Source organism: Heterodontus francisci, chromosome 30 (assembly GCF_036365525.1).
Source record: "Heterodontus francisci isolate sHetFra1 chromosome 30, sHetFra1.hap1, whole genome shotgun sequence".
NCBI lineage: Eukaryota > Metazoa > Chordata > Chondrichthyes > Heterodontiformes > Heterodontidae > Heterodontus > Heterodontus francisci.
The window spans coordinates 9,568,232-9,586,732 of NC_090400.1; the positions used below are offsets into that span (position 1 = coordinate 9,568,232).

General features: G+C 45.5%; 1 protein-coding gene across 1 annotated transcript in view; it reads right to left on the minus strand.

The window, feature by feature from the left end:
- The window catches only part of LOC137346567 (protein spinster homolog 3-like), a 164,443-nt gene that overhangs the window by 33,258 nt on the left and 112,684 nt on the right, over window positions 1–18,501 (minus strand). The window contains exons 9-11 of the mRNA XM_068010080.1: window positions 15,750–15,815; window positions 8,923–9,021; window positions 407–578 (exon numbers count right to left, since the gene is read on the minus strand). Coding sequence (XP_067866181.1) covers window positions 407–578; window positions 8,923–9,021; window positions 15,750–15,815 — 337 coding nt within the window. The remainder of the gene's footprint in view (window positions 1–406; window positions 579–8,922; window positions 9,022–15,749; window positions 15,816–18,501) is intronic.

Below are 18,501 nucleotides of genomic sequence, written 5' to 3' on the forward strand. Positions count from 1 at the left end.
TTCAGTTCCATCATGGATGATCTGTATCTTAACTCCATTTACTCACCTTGGTTCCATAACCCATAATACCCTTACCTAACAATATCTATCATTCTCAGTTTTGACATTTTCAATTGACCCTGCTTTTTGCAGGGACAGAGTACCAGATTTCCACGACCTTTATTGTGAAGAGCTTCCTGACATCACTCCTGAACAAATTAACACTAATTTTAAAGTTACGCCCCTTTGTTCTGGACTCTGCTGCCAGCAGAAATTGTTTCTCTCCATCTACCCTATCAACTCCTCTAATCATCTTAAACACCTCCATTAGATCACTCCACAATCTTCCATATTCAAGGGAAAACAGGCCTTGCCCATGAAACCTGTCCTCATAATTTAACTCTTTTAGCTCCAGGAGGTTTATTACCTTCAATTTGATTTGATGCTTTCATTCGGTCCTTCTCCACATAGTTAGCAGTCCAAAGGAATAAGGCTCCTCCAACAACTGCAATGAAAGGGCACAGCAGGAAGGCGTACTCCAGACTTACAAACTCCCAATAGTTTGACTTCGGTCGTCCCTTCTGGATGGCGTCGGAGATCTGCATATCGGTGAATCGCAAAATGAATCATCTTATACATTAAGTACTTTTCAGCTGTTCCTATTGAGGACTGGAATAGATCACTGCTGCCCCCCTTTGTCGGGAGGTCACCTGTTTGTCCAGCCATGACACCTCACCAACACTGAAGAAGTGTCAGACTTTTATATTTTCCAGAGTTCCTCCCTGGAGAAACTGACTGTTTTTTAACTGCCAGAACACAGCTCCATATGTAGCTTTTTAAAAATTCCTTCATGGGATGTGGACGATACTAGCAAGGCCAGCATTTGTTGCCCATCCCTAATTGCAGTTGACAACTGAGTGACGTGGTCGGCCACTTCAGAGAGCAGTTAAGAATCAACCACATTACTGTGGGTCTGGAGTCAAGCATAGGCCAGACTAGATAAGGACCGCAGATTTCTTTCCCTACAGGACATTTGTGAACCAGATGATTTTTTATGACAATCAACAATAGTTTCATGGCACCATTACTGAGAATGCTATAATTCCAGATTTTTATTTATTAATTGAATTTAAATTCCACCAGCTGCCGCAGGGGATTTGAACCCGTATGCCCAGGTCATTAGCCTGGGCCTCTGGATTACTAGTTCAGTAACAGTACTACTACACCACCATCTCCCCAATTGCTGCAACTTGTCCAAGTGTTAGCCGAGACGGAAAGGCCTGGATTTTCTAATCAGTTATGCCTGTATAGTAGGTATAACCAGCTGGGGAAAGGAGGAGGTGGGGCTTTCATGAGTTTATGTTAATGCTGTTCTAAAGAGGTCATTTATAGGTCCACTCAATTTCTCTGCACAGCACCCAAATGGAATGGGCATCACAGGGTTGCTAGGAACCAAGTGGTATTCCAATTTTCTGTAAGGAATCTGGTAAGAATGATGAGAATCTATTACTGTAAAAATACCAGAGATTTGGGAGTCCAATCACACAAATCATTAAAAGGTAGTAGACAAGTTTAAAAAAACAATCAAAAGGGCGAATGGAGTGTTGGCTGTTACCTCAAAGGGACTGGAATATCAGGAGATTGAAGTAATATTTTCATTGTACAAAGCCTTGGTCAGGCCCTATCTGGAATACTGTGTTCAATTCTAGTATCACATTTCAGGAAGGATATATTGGTCTCGGAGGGGATACAGTGTAGATTCACCAGAACAACACCAGGATTGAGAGGTTAATTAATGGGGGCAGGTTGAATAAACCTTGCTTGTATTCCTTTTGAGTATGGAAATTGAGGGGCGACCTGATTGAGATATTCAAATTGTTAAAAGGAATTGATAGTGTTGATATTTTCTCTGTTGGAGAATCAAGAACAAGGGGACATAATCTTAAAATTAGAGCCAGACCTTTCAGGAGTGAAATCAGGAAGTATTTTTTCATACATAGGGTAATAGAAACATGGAATTCTCTCCCCAAAAGGGTGTAGGTGCTGGGGAACATTTGGAGCTTTCAAGACTGAGATAGATAGAACTTTGTTGGGTAAGGATGTCAAGAGATATGGAGTAAAGAGGGGTAACTAGTTGAGGTGCAGATCAGCCATGATCTGATTGAACTGCAGGCTCGAGGGGCTGAAAGGCCTCCGTCTGTTCCTAATGTTCCTTTGCACATTATTCCATCAGCCACTTTTCCATTTGTGCCTAGATATTGACCAATTATTGCCAATTGTTGAGGCAAAACAATTCCTCTCCCCTTAGGAGGAAGAAGTGAAGTTCTGCGGTCACCTGCAATCTCGGACTGGGATGTAGGGCAGGAATATCAGAGTTGAGTATTATCGCGTAGATAATCCCACTTTCCAGCTGGAATTACTGTCAGCCATTAGGAGTGGAAATCTGCTCCCTAACACTGGAGCAGTGTCAGCCATGACTCAATTAGTAGCACTCTCACCTCTGAGACAGATAGTTGTGGGGTCAAATCCCACTCCAGGACTTGAGTACAAAAATCTAGACTGACACTCCAGTTTAATGGTAGTGCTGCACTGTCAGAGGTGCCATATTTTGCATGAGACATTGACCCAAGGCCCTGTCTGTCCTCTCAGATAAATGTAAAAGATTCCATGGCATGACAGTGAAGAAGAGCAGGGGAGTTCTCCCTGGTGGCCTGGCCAATATTTATCCATCAATCAACATTACAAAGACAGATTAGTTGGTTGTTATTACATTGTTGATGTGGACGCTTGCTGTTTGTATACTGGCTGCAGCGTTTGCTTTATTGCAACAGTGACTACACTTCAAAAGTACTTCATTGGCTTTAAAGTGCTTTGGAGCATCCTGAGCTTTTGAAAGGCGCTATATAAATCCAAGTCTTTCTAATTGGACCTCTCGTGTATACATCTTCATTAGCATTCAAGCCATAACTCAACCCCTGACTGCAGGTTCTCTTTGACGTATAAAATTTAAATGATTCAAAAGAAATACTTGCATTAATATTGCACTTTTCTCGACCCCGGGACATCCCAAAGTGCTTTGAAATGCAGTCACTGTAGAAACATGGCAGCCAATGTGTTTTTTTCTATTTGTTCTTGGGATGTGAGTGTCGCTGGCAAGGCCAGCATTTGTTACCCATCATTAATTGTCCTTGAGCAGGTGGCGGTGAGCCACCTACACTGAGTAGGTCACTTCAGAGGACAGTTAAGAGTCAACTACATTACTGGGGTTGGGGGGTCACATGTTGGCCAGACCAGGTAAGGGCAGTAGATTTCCTCCCCTCTCTCTACACAGATGCAGCCGGACTTGCTGAGTATTTCCAGCACTTTCTGTTCTCATTTCAGATTTCCTCCCCTGATGGGCATTAGTGAACCAAATGGGTTTTGACAACAATCCCCAGTTTCATGATTATTAATGAGATTAGCATTTCATTCCAGATTTATTAACTCAATTTTTAACTTCCTCTAGCTGTCATGGTGGGATTTGAACTCATATCTCCAGAGCATTAGTCTAGGCCTCTGAATTACTAGTCCACTAACATTACCGCTATGCTCCCGCCCCGCCATGTGCATAGTGTCAGGCAAACCCCCCCCCCCCCCCCCACCCCACCTGCCAAGACATGATTTTGCCATATGAAGATTAAAACTTAAAATTACAAACCCCTGATTGGAAAGACATTTGCATAGTAACTAGCAGAGTAGGAACAAGGACAAAGGACCATGCCCTGACCCATTCAACCAACAATGGACTTTTGATTACCAGACATTGAAGGTTGGGGGGAGCTAGCATTCAAGTTTGACTGCTAAAATAGTATAATCCACAACCACAGAAGAAATGATCAGACCAGTTTTAGTCACACGACTAGCTGCCTGTTGAGATTTGAGCTTCCAACAAAGGATTTGAACTGAGAAAGCTCTTGGCTCCTGGTTTGAGAACATCTCTCTCCTGTCTGCTCTCATCGCACTCACACCAGCATCGGAAAATACATACATACATATACAAAGCACTGAAGACATATGAACACTAAGAGAGAAAAGTCTCCTGCGTGAACAAAGTTTAAGACGAATACTGGGCCCCACGAAAAGCAAGAATTGCCTACAAGCAAGAACTATCTACAAAAGGACGATAATGAGCTCGAAACACAGTAAACAAGAAACTCTTCTGATATTGCCTCAAACCCCTCTCTACTATGCTTTCCTCTCCTCTTTTCTGTCCCGATTTGCATGTGTGTATCGTGTGTGCATGCTAGCGTGGGCGCATCGTATATCTGTAGGAATTAACTGCATTAGAGTTTAAGTTTAACTTTTAATAAACTTCACATTTCTCCTTTAAACCTGAGAAAACCTGATGTTTTGGTTTCTTTGCCTGAAAATTGGAAAGCTATGAACAAGGATTCACAAAGGGGGAGCTCAATACACAGGATGTGTTTAAAATTAAACACTGTTACAATAAGACCAGCTGAAGATAGTAACAGACCCCTAGACTCCTTTCTCACCTGGTTGTAACATAAATTTGAGTGCTAACGTCTGTGATTTTACCCACAGACGAACAAGTGAAATTGGAAGTGGGAAGCCTAATAGTTCACAATTAAAAAGAACAAAATATCAATGCAGGTTTTCTTGTGGTTGTGTGTGATTGAATACTAACATGTCTGCAACTGAAGCGAGTAACTCTCCAAGCCAGGGTGAAGTAACTTGGGATAAGTTAAAAGCTCTGTTTATGGAGGAGTTGAGGAAAATGGCTGAGCAGTGTGGGATCACTTTACGTGGCAAGCATAGGAAGTCTGAACTCCTAAGGCTGGTGACCAACCATTTTCCCTTGAACCTGATGAAGCAGAAGCAGTGCTGGAAACAGAATCTGACAGGGTACTGCTAGCAAAGATACAATTGGAACAGAGGAAACTTGGATTAGAAGAAAGAGAAAAAGGCAGGAGAGGGAGATAGAAAGAGCCTTCCAAAAGGAATGTGAAGAGATAGAAAGACAGGAGAAGGAAAGAGAGATAGAGAGAGGACAGAGAGAGAGAAAGAATATTCTGGAAAGAATCCAAAAAGAGAGAGCTGAAGCGGCTTGAGTTAACTAGCGGGCGACAGAGTAACCCTAGTGAAAGCATTGCCAATATGGAGGAGCACAATTCAGGGCTGGGTACAAGATTGCTAAAACCCGCTCAATTAATTCCAAAATTCAATGAGGAAGATGTAGAAGTGTTTTTTGTGTCTTTTGAGAAACTGGCAAGTCAGCTAAAATGGCCAGCTGAGACCTGGTCTCTCTTATTGCAAAGCAAACTAACTGGAAAAGCCCATGAAGTTTATTCCTTGTTGCCAGATGAGAGTTCATCAGATTATGAACTGACCAAAAATTCTATCCTCGGGGCATATGAATTTATACCCGAAGCCTACCGCCAAAAGTTTAGAACCCTGAGGAAGCAAGCTAATCAAACTTATGTGGAGATTGAAAGAAGTAAGCAGCTGGCTTTGACCAGTGGCTGAGGGCTTTAAAAATACAGCTCAGTTATGAGAATCTCAGAGAAGTAATCCTGTTAGAGGAATTTCAAACTCTCTCCCATTCTCAATAAAAACCTATGCAGAGGAGCAGCGGGTCCTGGGAGCCCGGCAAGCAGCCGTTCTGGCCATTGAGTTTGCTTTAATTTATAAATCAGTTTCCCAGGGGAGAACCTTTTCTAATCCACCCCACAAATCTGAAAAGGACAAAGAGTGGGAAGGTGATATCCGCCCAGGCAGTCCTGGAAGAGAAAGAAACACAGGAGACACAAAGGGCCCTTCTCCAGCCAAAAAGGAAGGTGTTGTGAGCAAGAGTGAGACCCAGACACCTGTGTGCTTCCATTGTAATAAAGCAGGGCATTTAAAAGCTGATTCCAGGAAACTAAAGGGGAAACCAGTTGGGTTAATCAGGGCACACCTGTTTAGTGTCAACGGGGACCTGATGCAAAACACAGAACAAGCTGTGTCTTTAACTGCAGTAAGAGTGCAGGAAGCTTACTACGGCCAGTGCAGGAAAAGCTAATAGGATTCTTGAAGGTTATCAGGGTTTTGTATTTGAAGGGAAAGTAATGCCATATCCCTTGGGTGGGGCAAGCGAGCCCATAGTAATTCTCAGGGATACAGGGGCCACTAGATCCTTTTTACAGAGAAAAGGCCTGACCTTTCCCCCAGAGAGTGCAGTGAACACCAAAATGGTGGTGAATGTTATTGGAGGGCAGTGTACGCCTGTACCTGTACACCGCATGCACCTGGAATGCGACCTAGTTTCGGGACTGGAGACTTTTGGGATTGTCCCTAGTTTGCCTGTGGACAGGGTTGACCTACTCCAAGGTAATGATCTGGCGCAGGTGAAGGTGGTAGCCCCCCAAGTAGTGAAAGAAAGAGTGCAGGAGGTCAGAGAGTCAGGGCAGTGGCACGAGATGGTCCCCTGTAGAGTCCCTGAATGTGTAGTGGATCAGGCCATGATCAAACCAGCTTTTTAGAGGAAACTGCGTTGGTACTGCAGACAAATGACCATGAGGTCTGCCTGTCTGAGACTTTCTTTGGAAAGTTAGGAGACCCAGGGAATGAATTAAATGCATTTTTTCCAGCTGAGGCTCAGGGAGCTGACCCAGTATTGCGACAGTTAGCACAGGCTGCCAGTCTGAAAGTGACCCTGATTGCTACTATTTAAAGAATGAGGTACTGATGAGGAATTGGAGTTTTCCTCACAGACCTGAGAGCAAGGAGTGGACATTAATTCACCAGTTAGTGGTGCCACGGAGGTACCGGGCAGAAATATTAAGAAGGGCCCACAAGACTACAGTAGTTGTACATGCCGGTGTACAAAAGACCAAAACCCGCATAAGACAGCAGTGTGACTGGCCAAAACGCCACAAAGATGTGGTGGAGTACTGCAGGAGTTGCTACACATGACAGGTTAAAGAGAAACCCCAACCTACAGTGAAACCTGCACACCTAAGTCCTGTACCGGTGTTAGGAAGACCCTCCAGCAGAGGGCTGTTGAAGTGTAAGGGACCCCCGTCGAAAACAAAAGGGGACAGACAGGCACACAGCTGGCAAACATTTAGAAAAAGGGGATAAAGTGACCTAGAGGGCAGGTTAAAGGAAGTCTGGGAAGAATCCCGGATGAAAACCCCGACTGTCCGGTCAACCAACCCCCAAAAATGTGAAAAGTTAGACCCCACATCCTCCGATGTGAATGCAGATTCTAGAAGCACCCCACCAGAGTTGCCAACACCACTTACAGGAACTTGCAGGGACAAACAGAGACCTCTAGGGGCCACAGAAACCGCTAGGGTGATGCCTCACCTAGTCGAAGTGCCACAAGAGAGTGCAACCAAGTCTGTACAAATATCTGCAGGTAGAAGTGTCCTAGAGAACAAAGGGGACAGTAACAAAGACTCGTGCCCCACTGTCAGAGGAAAAGGAAACCACCCATCCCCTGAAGTGAAAAGTCTTTGCAAACCAGCCCTGGCCCTCAAAGCAGACCATTTTTAATGAGCTTTAAGATTGGTGAATGAGTGGAAATGAATGAGAGAAATACATGGATTTTCTTTCTGTATCTTATATTTCTCTCAAACTCTGTAATGAAAGATGCTGCTTTTCTTCAAATCGCATTTCATTCCCCTGGGTGTGGAGGTGTCAGGCAAACCCCCCACCTGCCAAGACTGAGGCACACATGATTTCGCCACATGAACATTAAAACTTAAAATTGCAAGGCCCTGGCTGGAAAGACATTTGCACAGTAACTAGCAGAGTTGGAACAAGGGACGAAGAACCATGCTTTAACCCATTCAACCAACAACGGACTTTTGATTACTAGATGTTGAAGGCTGGGGGAGCTAGCATTCCAGGTTGACTGCTAAGATAGCAGAATCCACAAACACAGAAGAAGGGGTCAGACCAGTTTTAGTCACATGACTAGCTGGCTGTTGAGATATGAATTTCCAACAAAGGATTTGAACTGAGAGAACATCTCTCTCCTGTCTGCTCTCATTGCACTCACAGCAGCATTGGAAACCACTGAAGACATATGAACACTAAGAGAGAAAAGTCTCCTGCGTGAATAAGGTTTAAGACGAATACTGGGCCCCAGTGAAAAGCAAGAATTACCGACAAGCAAGAACTACCTACAAAAGGATGACAGTGAGCTCTAAGCACAGTAAACAAGAAACTCTTCTGATATTGCCTCAAACCCTTCACTACTATATTTTCCTCTCCTCTTTTCTGTCCCTATTTGCATGTGTATATCGTGTGTGCTTGTTAGCGTGGGCTTGTTGTATATCTGTAGGTGTTAACAGTATTAGAGTTTAAGTTGAAGTTTTAATAAACCTCACATTTCTCCTTTAAATCGGAGAAAACATGGTGTGTTAGTTTCTTTGCCGTATAATTGGAAAGCTGTGAACAAGGATTCACAAAGGGGGAGCACAAAACACAGTGTATGTTTAAAATTAAACTCTGTTACAATAAGACCAAGTGAAGATAGCAACAAATTCCGAGACACCTTTCTGACTTGGTCGTAACAATAGCAAGCTCCCACAAAAAGTGAGGAAATAATATCCAGATGTTATATTGATGCTAATTGGGGATTAAGTACTGGCCTGGACACCGGAGACGACTCCGCTGCTCTTCTGGGAATACTGCCATGGGATCTTTTACATACACCTGAGAGGACAGACAGGGCCTCAGTTTAACATGTCATCCGAACGACAGCACCTCAGACAGTGCAGCACTACCTGGCTGTAAGGAGCTTTAGTGGAGTCTGAGGTTGTGAAGGATGATATATTGATCGATCTTTCTTTCCCTCTGGTCAATGAGAAATATGCCACTGAACTCCACTGGAACTGAGGCCCTGCTGAAAATCCTCCCAGGAGGGAATGAAGAGTGAGAGTGAGAGGTACTTACAATGCCGATGATGTAGGGGCTGCTGGCATCTCCGAGAACATGACAGATGGTTATCTGTACTGCCTCCGCAATTGAACGACGAGTCGGAATAACAATATACTGGGAATAAAATAAAACCATGAGTTACAGTTCATGTTTTACAACTGTCAGGCTGAATAGGTACATTTACACAATGCTGGACACAAGCTTTCCTTCAGCTCAGGAAGGTTTCAGTTCCAGAAGGTTTCTTCTGACTCCAAGCTCGACTCTGAGTGTGCCCTACCAGAAAGAGGCCTTCTCATCAGCTACACATGCTGGGAAATTGTGAGCCCTCAATTTCTGTCCATGGATTGAAATTCCCGGGCAGGGGACTCTATATGGACACTAGAGGCTCCAGCACTCATTAAATCACAGAATCTTATAGCACAGAAGAAGGACTCAGCCCATTGTGCCTGTGCTGGCTCTTTGAAAGAGCTATCCAATTCGCTTACAACCCTCATCTTTCCCCATTGCCTGGTAAATTTTAAATATTTATCCAATTCCCTTTTGAAAGTTATTATTGAATCTGCTTCCAACACCCTTTCAGGCAGTGCATTCCAGATCATAACAACTCACTGTGTAAAAAATAGTCTCCTCGTTTCCCTCTGGTTCTCCTGCCAATTATTTTAATTCTATGTCCTCTGGTTCCTGACCCTGCTGCCAGCAGAAACAGTTTCTCCTTATTTACAATATCAAAACTCCTCAGAATTTTGAACGTCTCTATTAATTCTCCACTGAACCTCTTTTCTAGAGAGAACAGTCAGGCATCTCTAATCAATACCACAGTGACATCTTCCTTAATGAAACTCTAACTTGATCTATACTGGGGCAGTTCCACATTCAATGTTCAAAGTAGAAGATACTGAAGTCCACTTGTCTATCTATGGGAAGGAGGAATCCATAGAGATGATTATCGAGGAGGGTGATCCATAGAAATGAAGATTGAAAGAATTTCTCCATAAGAAGAGATAGGTTGAAGCCTGCGTTAATGAATGCTATTACATGGAGGTGCTTCTTGTACACAATCTGTCAAATCCCAAATGCTCAAGAGGTGAATAAGAAGTGATTTAATGATTGGGCTGCTGATTGAAACATTGAAAGTTTATAACACAGAAGAGGGCCATTCGTTCCAATGTGTCTGTCAGCCAAAACATCTCAGCCAGCCTAATCCCACTTCCCAGTTCTTGGTCCGTAGCACTGTAGGTTATGGGACATCAAGTGCATATCCAAGTATTTTTTAAATGCGATGAAGGTTTCTGTCACTATCACCCTCCAGGCAGAATTTCAGACCCTCGCCACCCACGGGGTGAAAAACATTCTCCTTGACTTTCCTCTAATCCTTCCACCAATTACTTTAAATCTATGCTCTCTGGTTACTGACCTCTCTGCTCAGGGAAATACATTCTTCCTATCAAAGCCCCTAATCATTTTATATATACCTCAATTAACCTCCCCTCAGCTGCCTCTATTCCAAAGAAAACAACCCTAACCTATCCAATCTTTCCTCATAACAGAAATTCTCCTGCTCATCAAAAATCCACATTTTATAAAGTCAGAAACTAATTGCAATGATGAAAGAGGTTGGTGGTTTGGAATGGAATGCAAGTCTGCCACGGACTTAACAAATCTTCCAGAGATCAATATGTAAGTGCTTTGAAAGAAAAATAGAAACCCTTTGAACACCTTCATTGTGATGACCGTAATTCTACCCTGCCTCAGATTATCCCACAATGCAATGCAAACTGAGCAGTTGTTTGTTTCAGAGGAATAATTTCCTCCCTGAGTCTCGGTCTTACATATGGATATGCAGTCCCTCTTGCTGGATGTGACCTTTAATATTGAATGAACATTAGTTTATTTTCTCATCAACTCAAGGCCTCTTGCAGGTCAGCAGGTGTAAAAGAACATGGCTGCCCAAATCCAAGAAACCCAAACTGGTTTCCATGGACACATGAGCATACGACCAATGACGGACAGGAAAAGAGCCTCTGGTCCATCTAGCCTGTCCCACACAATTGTGATGCTTTGTGCATCACAGTCTATACGCTCCCCATCCCACCCAAAGTCATTTGATTTCCTGGAACAGGCAAAAAGAATAGATTAAAAACCCAGGCTAATTTACAGGGCAAAACATCTGGGAAATTTCTTTTCAATCCCTTGAGACGATCAAAACTAGTCCAAGATGACTCTGGCGCTGACAATTGCATGAAGTATCTATCTTTTGTACGAACGATCTCCACCAGCAACTTCATCATCCACTGCTTGGTGACCAGTGGTAGAAATGTCAACAGCAAAACAAAAGTATTTGAAACATCTCTACTAACTAGCCTAGGGTGAAGCCATCAATGCAAGAGGTGGCAGCTGTTGGTTGCACTTGCAAGAGATTTGAAACTGTGTTTACAAAGAAAACAAAGTAACCAGATTACTACATTTGAATTTCCTTCTCCTCAACCTGCAAAAAATAACAATTATCCACCTGGATCCAAGGAGCATTTCAAATGGCTGAGAAACCATAACAAAGGAGAGTAAGCAGACTGCAGGGCAATGGGATTATCTGGGATGCAGACAGTCGTGTACTTAAATGTGCAGAACTGGCAAGGGGAATCTGTGCACCAATTTATTGTCCATGTCTTAAGTTTAGGTTTGGGCCAATTTGGAAGTTGGTCATTGTATTCCATCAAGTATAGAAAATTGTGCGTGTGTTTGGGGAGGGGGAGGTAAGGGTGATCTAATTCTGATGTTTAAGGTGATTAAACGAGTTTATAGGGTTGGTAGAGAAACAGTTTCCACGAGTGGGGAGTTCAGAACAAGGGCCATGGGATGTGGGTGATGCTGGCCAGGCCAGCATTTATTGCCCATTCCTAATTGCCCTTTGAGAAGGTGGTGGTGAGCTGCCTTCTTGAACCGCTGCAGTCCAATTGGGGTAGGTATACTCACAGTGCTGTTAGGAAGGGAGTTCCAGGATTTTGACCCAGCGACAGTAAAGGAACGGCGATATAGTTCCAAGTCAGGATGGTGTGTGACTTGGAGGGGAACTTGCAGGTGGTGGTGTTCCCAAGTATTTGCTGCCCTTGTCCTTCCAGTTGGTAGAGGTCGCGGGTTTGGAAGGTGCTGTCTGAGGAGCCTTTAGATTTTAGATTTAGAGATACAGCACTGAAACAGGCCCTTCGGCCCACCGAGTCTGTGCCGACCATTAACCACCCATTTATACTAACCCTCACTAATCCCATTTTCCTACCACATCCTCACCTGTCCCGATATTCCCCTACCACCTACCTATACTAGGGGCAATTTATAATGGCCAATTTACCTATCAACCTGTAATTCTTTTGGCTGTGGGAGGAAACCGGAGCACCCGGAGGAAACTCACGCAGACACAGGGAGAACTTGCAAACTCCACACAGGCAGTACCCAGAATTGAACCCGGGTCGCTGGAGCTGTGAGGCTGCAGTGCTAACCACTGCGCCTTGGTGCATTGCATCTTGTAAATGGTACACACTGCTGCCACTGTGCGTCGGTGGTGGCGGGAGTGAATGTTTGTGGATGGGGTGCCAATCAAGCGGGCTGCTTTGTCCTGGATGGTGTCGAGCTACTTGAGTGTTGTTGGAGCTGCACCCATCCAGGCAAGTGGAGAGTATTCCATCACACTCCTGACCTGTGCCTTGTAGATGGTGGACAGGCTTTGGGGAGTCAGGAGGTGAGTCACTTGCCTCAGGATTCCTAGCCTCTGACCTGCTCTTGTAGCCACGGTATTTATATGGCTACTCCAGTTCAGTTTCTGGTCAATGGTAGCCCCTAGGATGTTGATAGTGGGGGATTCAGCGATGGTAATGCTGTTGAATGTCAAGGGGAGATGGTTAGATTCTCTCTTGTTGGAGATGGTCATTGCCTGGCACTTGTGTGGTGCAAATGTTACTTGCCACTTATCAGCCCAAGCCTGGATATTGTCCAGGTCTTGCTGCATTTCTACACGGACTGCCTCAGTATCTGAGGAGTCACGAATGGTGCTGAACATTGTGCAATCATCAGCAAACATCCCCACTTCTGACCTTATGATTGAAGGAAGGTCATTGATGAAGCAGCTGAAGATGGTTGGGCCGAGGACACTACCCTAAGGAACTCCTGCAGTGATGTCCCGGAGCTCAGATGATTGACCTCCAACAACCAGAACCATCTTCCTTTGCGCTAGGTAAGACTCCAGCCAGCGGAGGGTTTTCCCCCTTATTCCCATTGACCTCAGTTTTGCGAGGGCTCCTTGATGCCATACTCGGTCAAATGCTGCCTTGATGTCAAGGGCAGTCACTCTCACCTCACCTCTTGAGTTCAGCTCTTTTGTCCATGTTTGAAGCAAAGCTGTAATGAGGTCAGGAGCTGAGTGGCCCTGGCGGAACCCAAACTGAGCGTCACTGAGCAGGTTATTGCTAAGCAAGTGCCGCTTGATGGCACTGTTGATGACACCTTCCATCACTTTACTGATGATTGAGAATAGGCTGATGGGGCAGTAATTGGCCGGGTTGGACTTGTCCTGCTTTTTGTGTACAGGACATACCTGGGCAATTTTTCACATTACAGGGTAGATGCCAGTGTTGCAGCTGTACTGGAACAGCTTGGCAAGGGGCGCGGCAAGTTCTGGAGCACAGGTCTTCTGTACTATTGCCGGAATATTGTCAGGGCCCATAGCTTTTGCAGTATCCAGTGCCTTCAGTCATTTCTTGATATCACGCGGAGTGAATCGAATTGGCTGAAGTCTGGCATCTGTGATGCTGGGGACTTCAGGAAGAGGCCGAGATGGATCATCAACTCGGCATTTCTGGCTGAAGATTGTTACAAATGCTTCAGCCTTATTTTTCGCACTGATGTGCTGGGCTCCCTCATTATTGAGGATGGGGATATTTGTGGAGCCACCTCCTCCAGTTAGTTGTTTAATTGTCCACCACCATACACGGCTGGATGTGGCAGGACTGCAGAGCTTCGATCTGATCCGTTGGTTATGGGATCGCTTAGCTCTGTCTATCGCATGCTGCTTACGCAGTTTGGCATGCAAGTAGTCCTGTGTTGTTGCTTCACCAGGTTGTCACCTCATTTTGAGGTATGCCTGGTGCTGCTCCTGGCATGCCCTCCTGCACTCTTCATTGAACCAGAGTTGGTCTCCTGGCTTGATGGTAATGGTAGAGTGGGGGATATGCCGGGCCATGAGGTTACAGATTGTGGTTGAGTCCAATTCTGCTGCTGCTGATGGCCCACAGTGCCTCATGGATGCCCAGTTTTGCATTGCTAGATCTGTTCGAAATCTATCCCATTTAGCACGGTGATAGTGCCAAACACGACGGACAGTATCCTCAATGTGAAGGCGGGACTTCGTCTCCACAAGGACTGTGCTGTGGTCACTCCTACCAACTCAGTCATGGACAGAAGCATCTGCAGCAGGCAGATTGGTGAGGACGAGGTCAAGTATGTTTTTCCCTCGTGTTGGTTCCCCCACCACCTGCCGCAGACCCAGTCCAGCAGCTATGTCCTTTAGGACTCGGCCAGCTCGGTCAGTAGTGGTGCTACCGAGCCACTCTTGATGATGGACATTGAAGTCCCCCACCCAGAGTACATTTTGTGCCCTTGCCACCCTCAGTGCTTCCTCCAAGTGGTGTTCAACATGGTGGAGTACTGAGTCATCAGCTGAGGGAGGGCAGTAGGTGGTAATCAGTAGGAGGTTACCTTGCCCATGTTTGACCTGATGCCATGAGACTTCATGGGGTCCGGAGTCGATGTTGAGGATTCCCAGGACAACTCCCTCCCTATTGTACACCACTGTCCCGCCACCTCTGCTGGGTCTGTCCTGCCGGTGGGACAGGACATGCCCGGGGATGGTGATGACAGTGTCTGGGACATTGTCTGTAAGGTATGATTCAGTGAGTATGACTATGTCAAGCTGTTGCTTGACTAGTCTGTGGGACAGCTCTCCCAACTTTGGCACAAGCCCCCAGATGTTAGTAAGGAGGACTTTGCAGGGTCAACAGGGCTGGGTTTGCCGTTGTCGTTTCCGGTGCCTAGCTCAATGCCGGTTGGTCCGTCCAGTTTCATTCCTTTTTATTGACTTCGCAGCGGTTAGGTACAACTGAGTGGCTTGCTAGGCCATTTCAGAGAGCATGTAAGAGTTAACCAGATTGCTGTGGGTCTTGAGTCACATGTAGGCCAGACCAGGTAAGGATAGCAGATTTCCTTCCCTGAAGGACATTAGTGAACCAGATGGGTTTTTACAACTATCGACAATGGTTTCATGGCCATCATTAGACTAGCTTTTTAATTCCAAATTTATTAATTACATTCAAATTCCACCTTCTGCTGTGGTGGGATTCGAACCCATGTCACCAGAGAAATACCCTGGGTCTCTGGGTTACTAGTCCAGTGATAATACCACAACGCCACCGCCTACCCATATGGAAGGGGGCCTAAATAGAGTTGAGGTTAAGATCAGAAATGATTTAACTGAATGTTTAAACAGGCTTGAGGCTGGCTGGTTTACTCCTGCTCTTATGTTTCCATTGGTCAATTATAAAAGAAATGGGCATGTGACAATCAGGGTTCCTCAGGAATCTGATGACCTTTAACTAAGATTGAGGAACTCTTCAACAAAACAAGAAATTCAATTCATAATTCTCATCTCACGAGCATTTGGAAAATACAAACTTGAAAGTTCTTCTCACAGTTACCTCCACAAGTAGAAATACCCTGACCAAACAACCTGAGGAATGAAAAGATGTGATTAGTCCCGAATCAGTTGATGGAGCAGCAGTGAGCTGGTGGCTGGTACTTACCAAGAGAATGTCTGCGGCAATTGCCCAATTCAAAGCAAGGAAGATCTCACCCAAGAAGACGAAGAACTTTGGAAAAAGAAGAAGAACTTTACTCAGTGAGTCATCTTGTACTAAAATCAGACAATAGGCAAGAAGACAGGCCGTCACCATGGAGTTGCTGGGGGGCTGGTAATGATTGATATTGACAGTCCCTAAATTACATGCCTAATCTTCAGCATGGTCACCAGTATTTAAATGTAGTCACTAAGTGACGGGGAAGATGCAGAGTGGTTCCACTACTAGGTAAGCTTGTTGGTCATGAGCTGGTTACAGCTTAGTCCTGTGAATGTTTCAGTATAAAAAGATTCAGCAATGAATATAGGATTGGAGAGTAGTTGACAAACATGTGATAGAGTGAAACTGGTCAGAGGAAGTGACTGTACAATGCTACTTTAATGCTGGAAAAGAATAAATAGCAACAGGGATGGAACAGATCAAAGTCTCTGCGTGCCATGTACAGAGTGGGGTACCATCTGGTCACACTGCAAGTAAGATGGCACACTGCGTGGGCCAGTTATATATAGAACAACAACTGCCTGGACATCACACTGCCTGGGTCAGTTGTTTTTGGGACAGCACAATGCCTGGATCAGTTGTTTTTGGGACAGCACACTGCCTGGGTTAGTTGTTATCTGGGACAGCACACTGCCTGGGTCAGTTGTTATCTGGGACAGCACACTGCCTGGGTCAGTTGTTATCTGGGACATCACACTGCCTGGGTCAGTTGTTTTTGGGACAGCACAATGCCTGGATCAGTTGATTTTGGGACAGCACACTGCCTGGGTCAGTTGTTATCTGGGACATCACAATGCCTGGGTCAGTTGTTTTTGGGACAGCACACTGCCTGGATCAGTTGTTTTTGGGACAGCACACTGCCTGGGTCAGTTGTTTTTGGGACAGCACACTGCCTGGGTCAGTTGTTATCTGGGACAGCACACTGCCTGGGTCAGTTGTTATCTGGGACATCACAATGCCTGGGTCAGTTGTTTTTGGGACAGCACACTGCCTGGATCAGTTGTTTTTGGGACAGAACACTGCCTGGGTCAGTTGTTTTTGGGACAGCACACTGCCTGGATCAGTTGTTTTTGGGACAGCACACTGCCTGGGTCAGTTGTTATCTGGGACATCACACTGCCTGGGTCAGTTGTTATCTGGGACAGGACACTGCCTGGGTCAGTTGTTTTTGGGAAATCACAATGCCTGGGCGAGTTGTATATGCGGCAATACACTGCCAGGGACAGTTATCATAGAATCATGGAATTCCTACAGCAGAGAAGGAGGCCATTTGGCCAGTCATGTCCATGCTAGCTCGCTGTGGGAGCAACTCATCTGGTCCCTATCCCCGCCTTTTCCTCATAGCCCTGCAATTTTTTTGTTGAGATAATTATCAATTCTCTTTGAAGGCCTCATATAAAACTGCCTCCACCGCACTCTCAGACAGTGCATTCCAGATCCTAATCACTTGTTGCGTTAAAAAGATTTTCCTGATGTCACCATTGCTTCGTTTGCCAATGGCTCTGTTTGCTGACATCGCAACCACTAGGTGGCGCAGTACTGGCACATGCGCAAATGCAGCCTCATCCACTGAAACGTCACTGTCGGCAACATCTCAGGCAGCTGCCAGTAATAAAATTGGTGCTGCTCAATTTGACACAAAAAAATGGATTAAACTCACACCCAAACCCTCACCCCTCAATGGCTGCGATCGCCACCTCCATGCCCACAACAGTGCCCCGCTCCCTCCCGCAATCACCACCTCTCTTCCCTACTCCCTCCCGCGATCGCCACCTCAATCACCACATACAGTTTCCTGCTCCCTCCTGCGATCGCTGCTTCTCTTCACCGCTCACCCCTGCACCCGCCTTCTCTCCGCTCCATCCGCTGCTTTTGCCTTTTCGACACTCCATTCTGCCGTTCTTTTCTGCGCCCGTCTGCACGCCAGTCTCTCCCACCACTCGCTGCCTGCCTCAATGCCTGGAGACGCGTGGGGGAGGGAAGAGAGTGAGCGGGAGCAGTCGGGAGCAGAAGAAAACAGCAGGATGAAGAATCGGGAGCGGCAGAATGGAGCCATGAGCAGTCAGCAGCGACGAAGTGTCATGGCAAGCAGGCAGGTGCAGGAGATAATGGTGGGAGGGAGCAGGGAAGACAAGCGGCGATTGACGAGGTGATCCCGGGGGGCCCTATCCAGGCCCCTCATGATTTTTGAACACCTCGATCAAATCTTCTCTTAATCTTCTCTCCTCCAAGTAGAACAGCCCCAGTTTCCCCAACCCATCCACATAACTGAAGTCCCTCATCCCTGGAAACATTCTCATGAATCTTTTCTGCTCCCTCTTTAATGCCTTCACATCCTCCCTGAAGTGTGCTGCTCAGAAGTGAACACAATAATCCAGTTGAGGCCAAACTGGTGTTTCATCAAGGTTTATCATAACTTCCTTGCTTTTGTACTCAATGTTGCTATTTATAAAGCCCAGAATCCCGAATGCTTTATTAACTGCGCTCTCAACCTACTCTGCCACCTTCAATGATTTGTGCACATATACCTGCAGGACTCTGCCCCGTACCCACTTTAGCATTGTACCTTTTAATCTATATTGCCTCTCCTCACTCTTCCTACCAAGATGAATCACTTCACAATTCACTGTATTAAATTTCATCTGCCACGTGTCCACCCATTCCACCAGCCTGTCTATGTCCTCTTGAAGTTTATCAC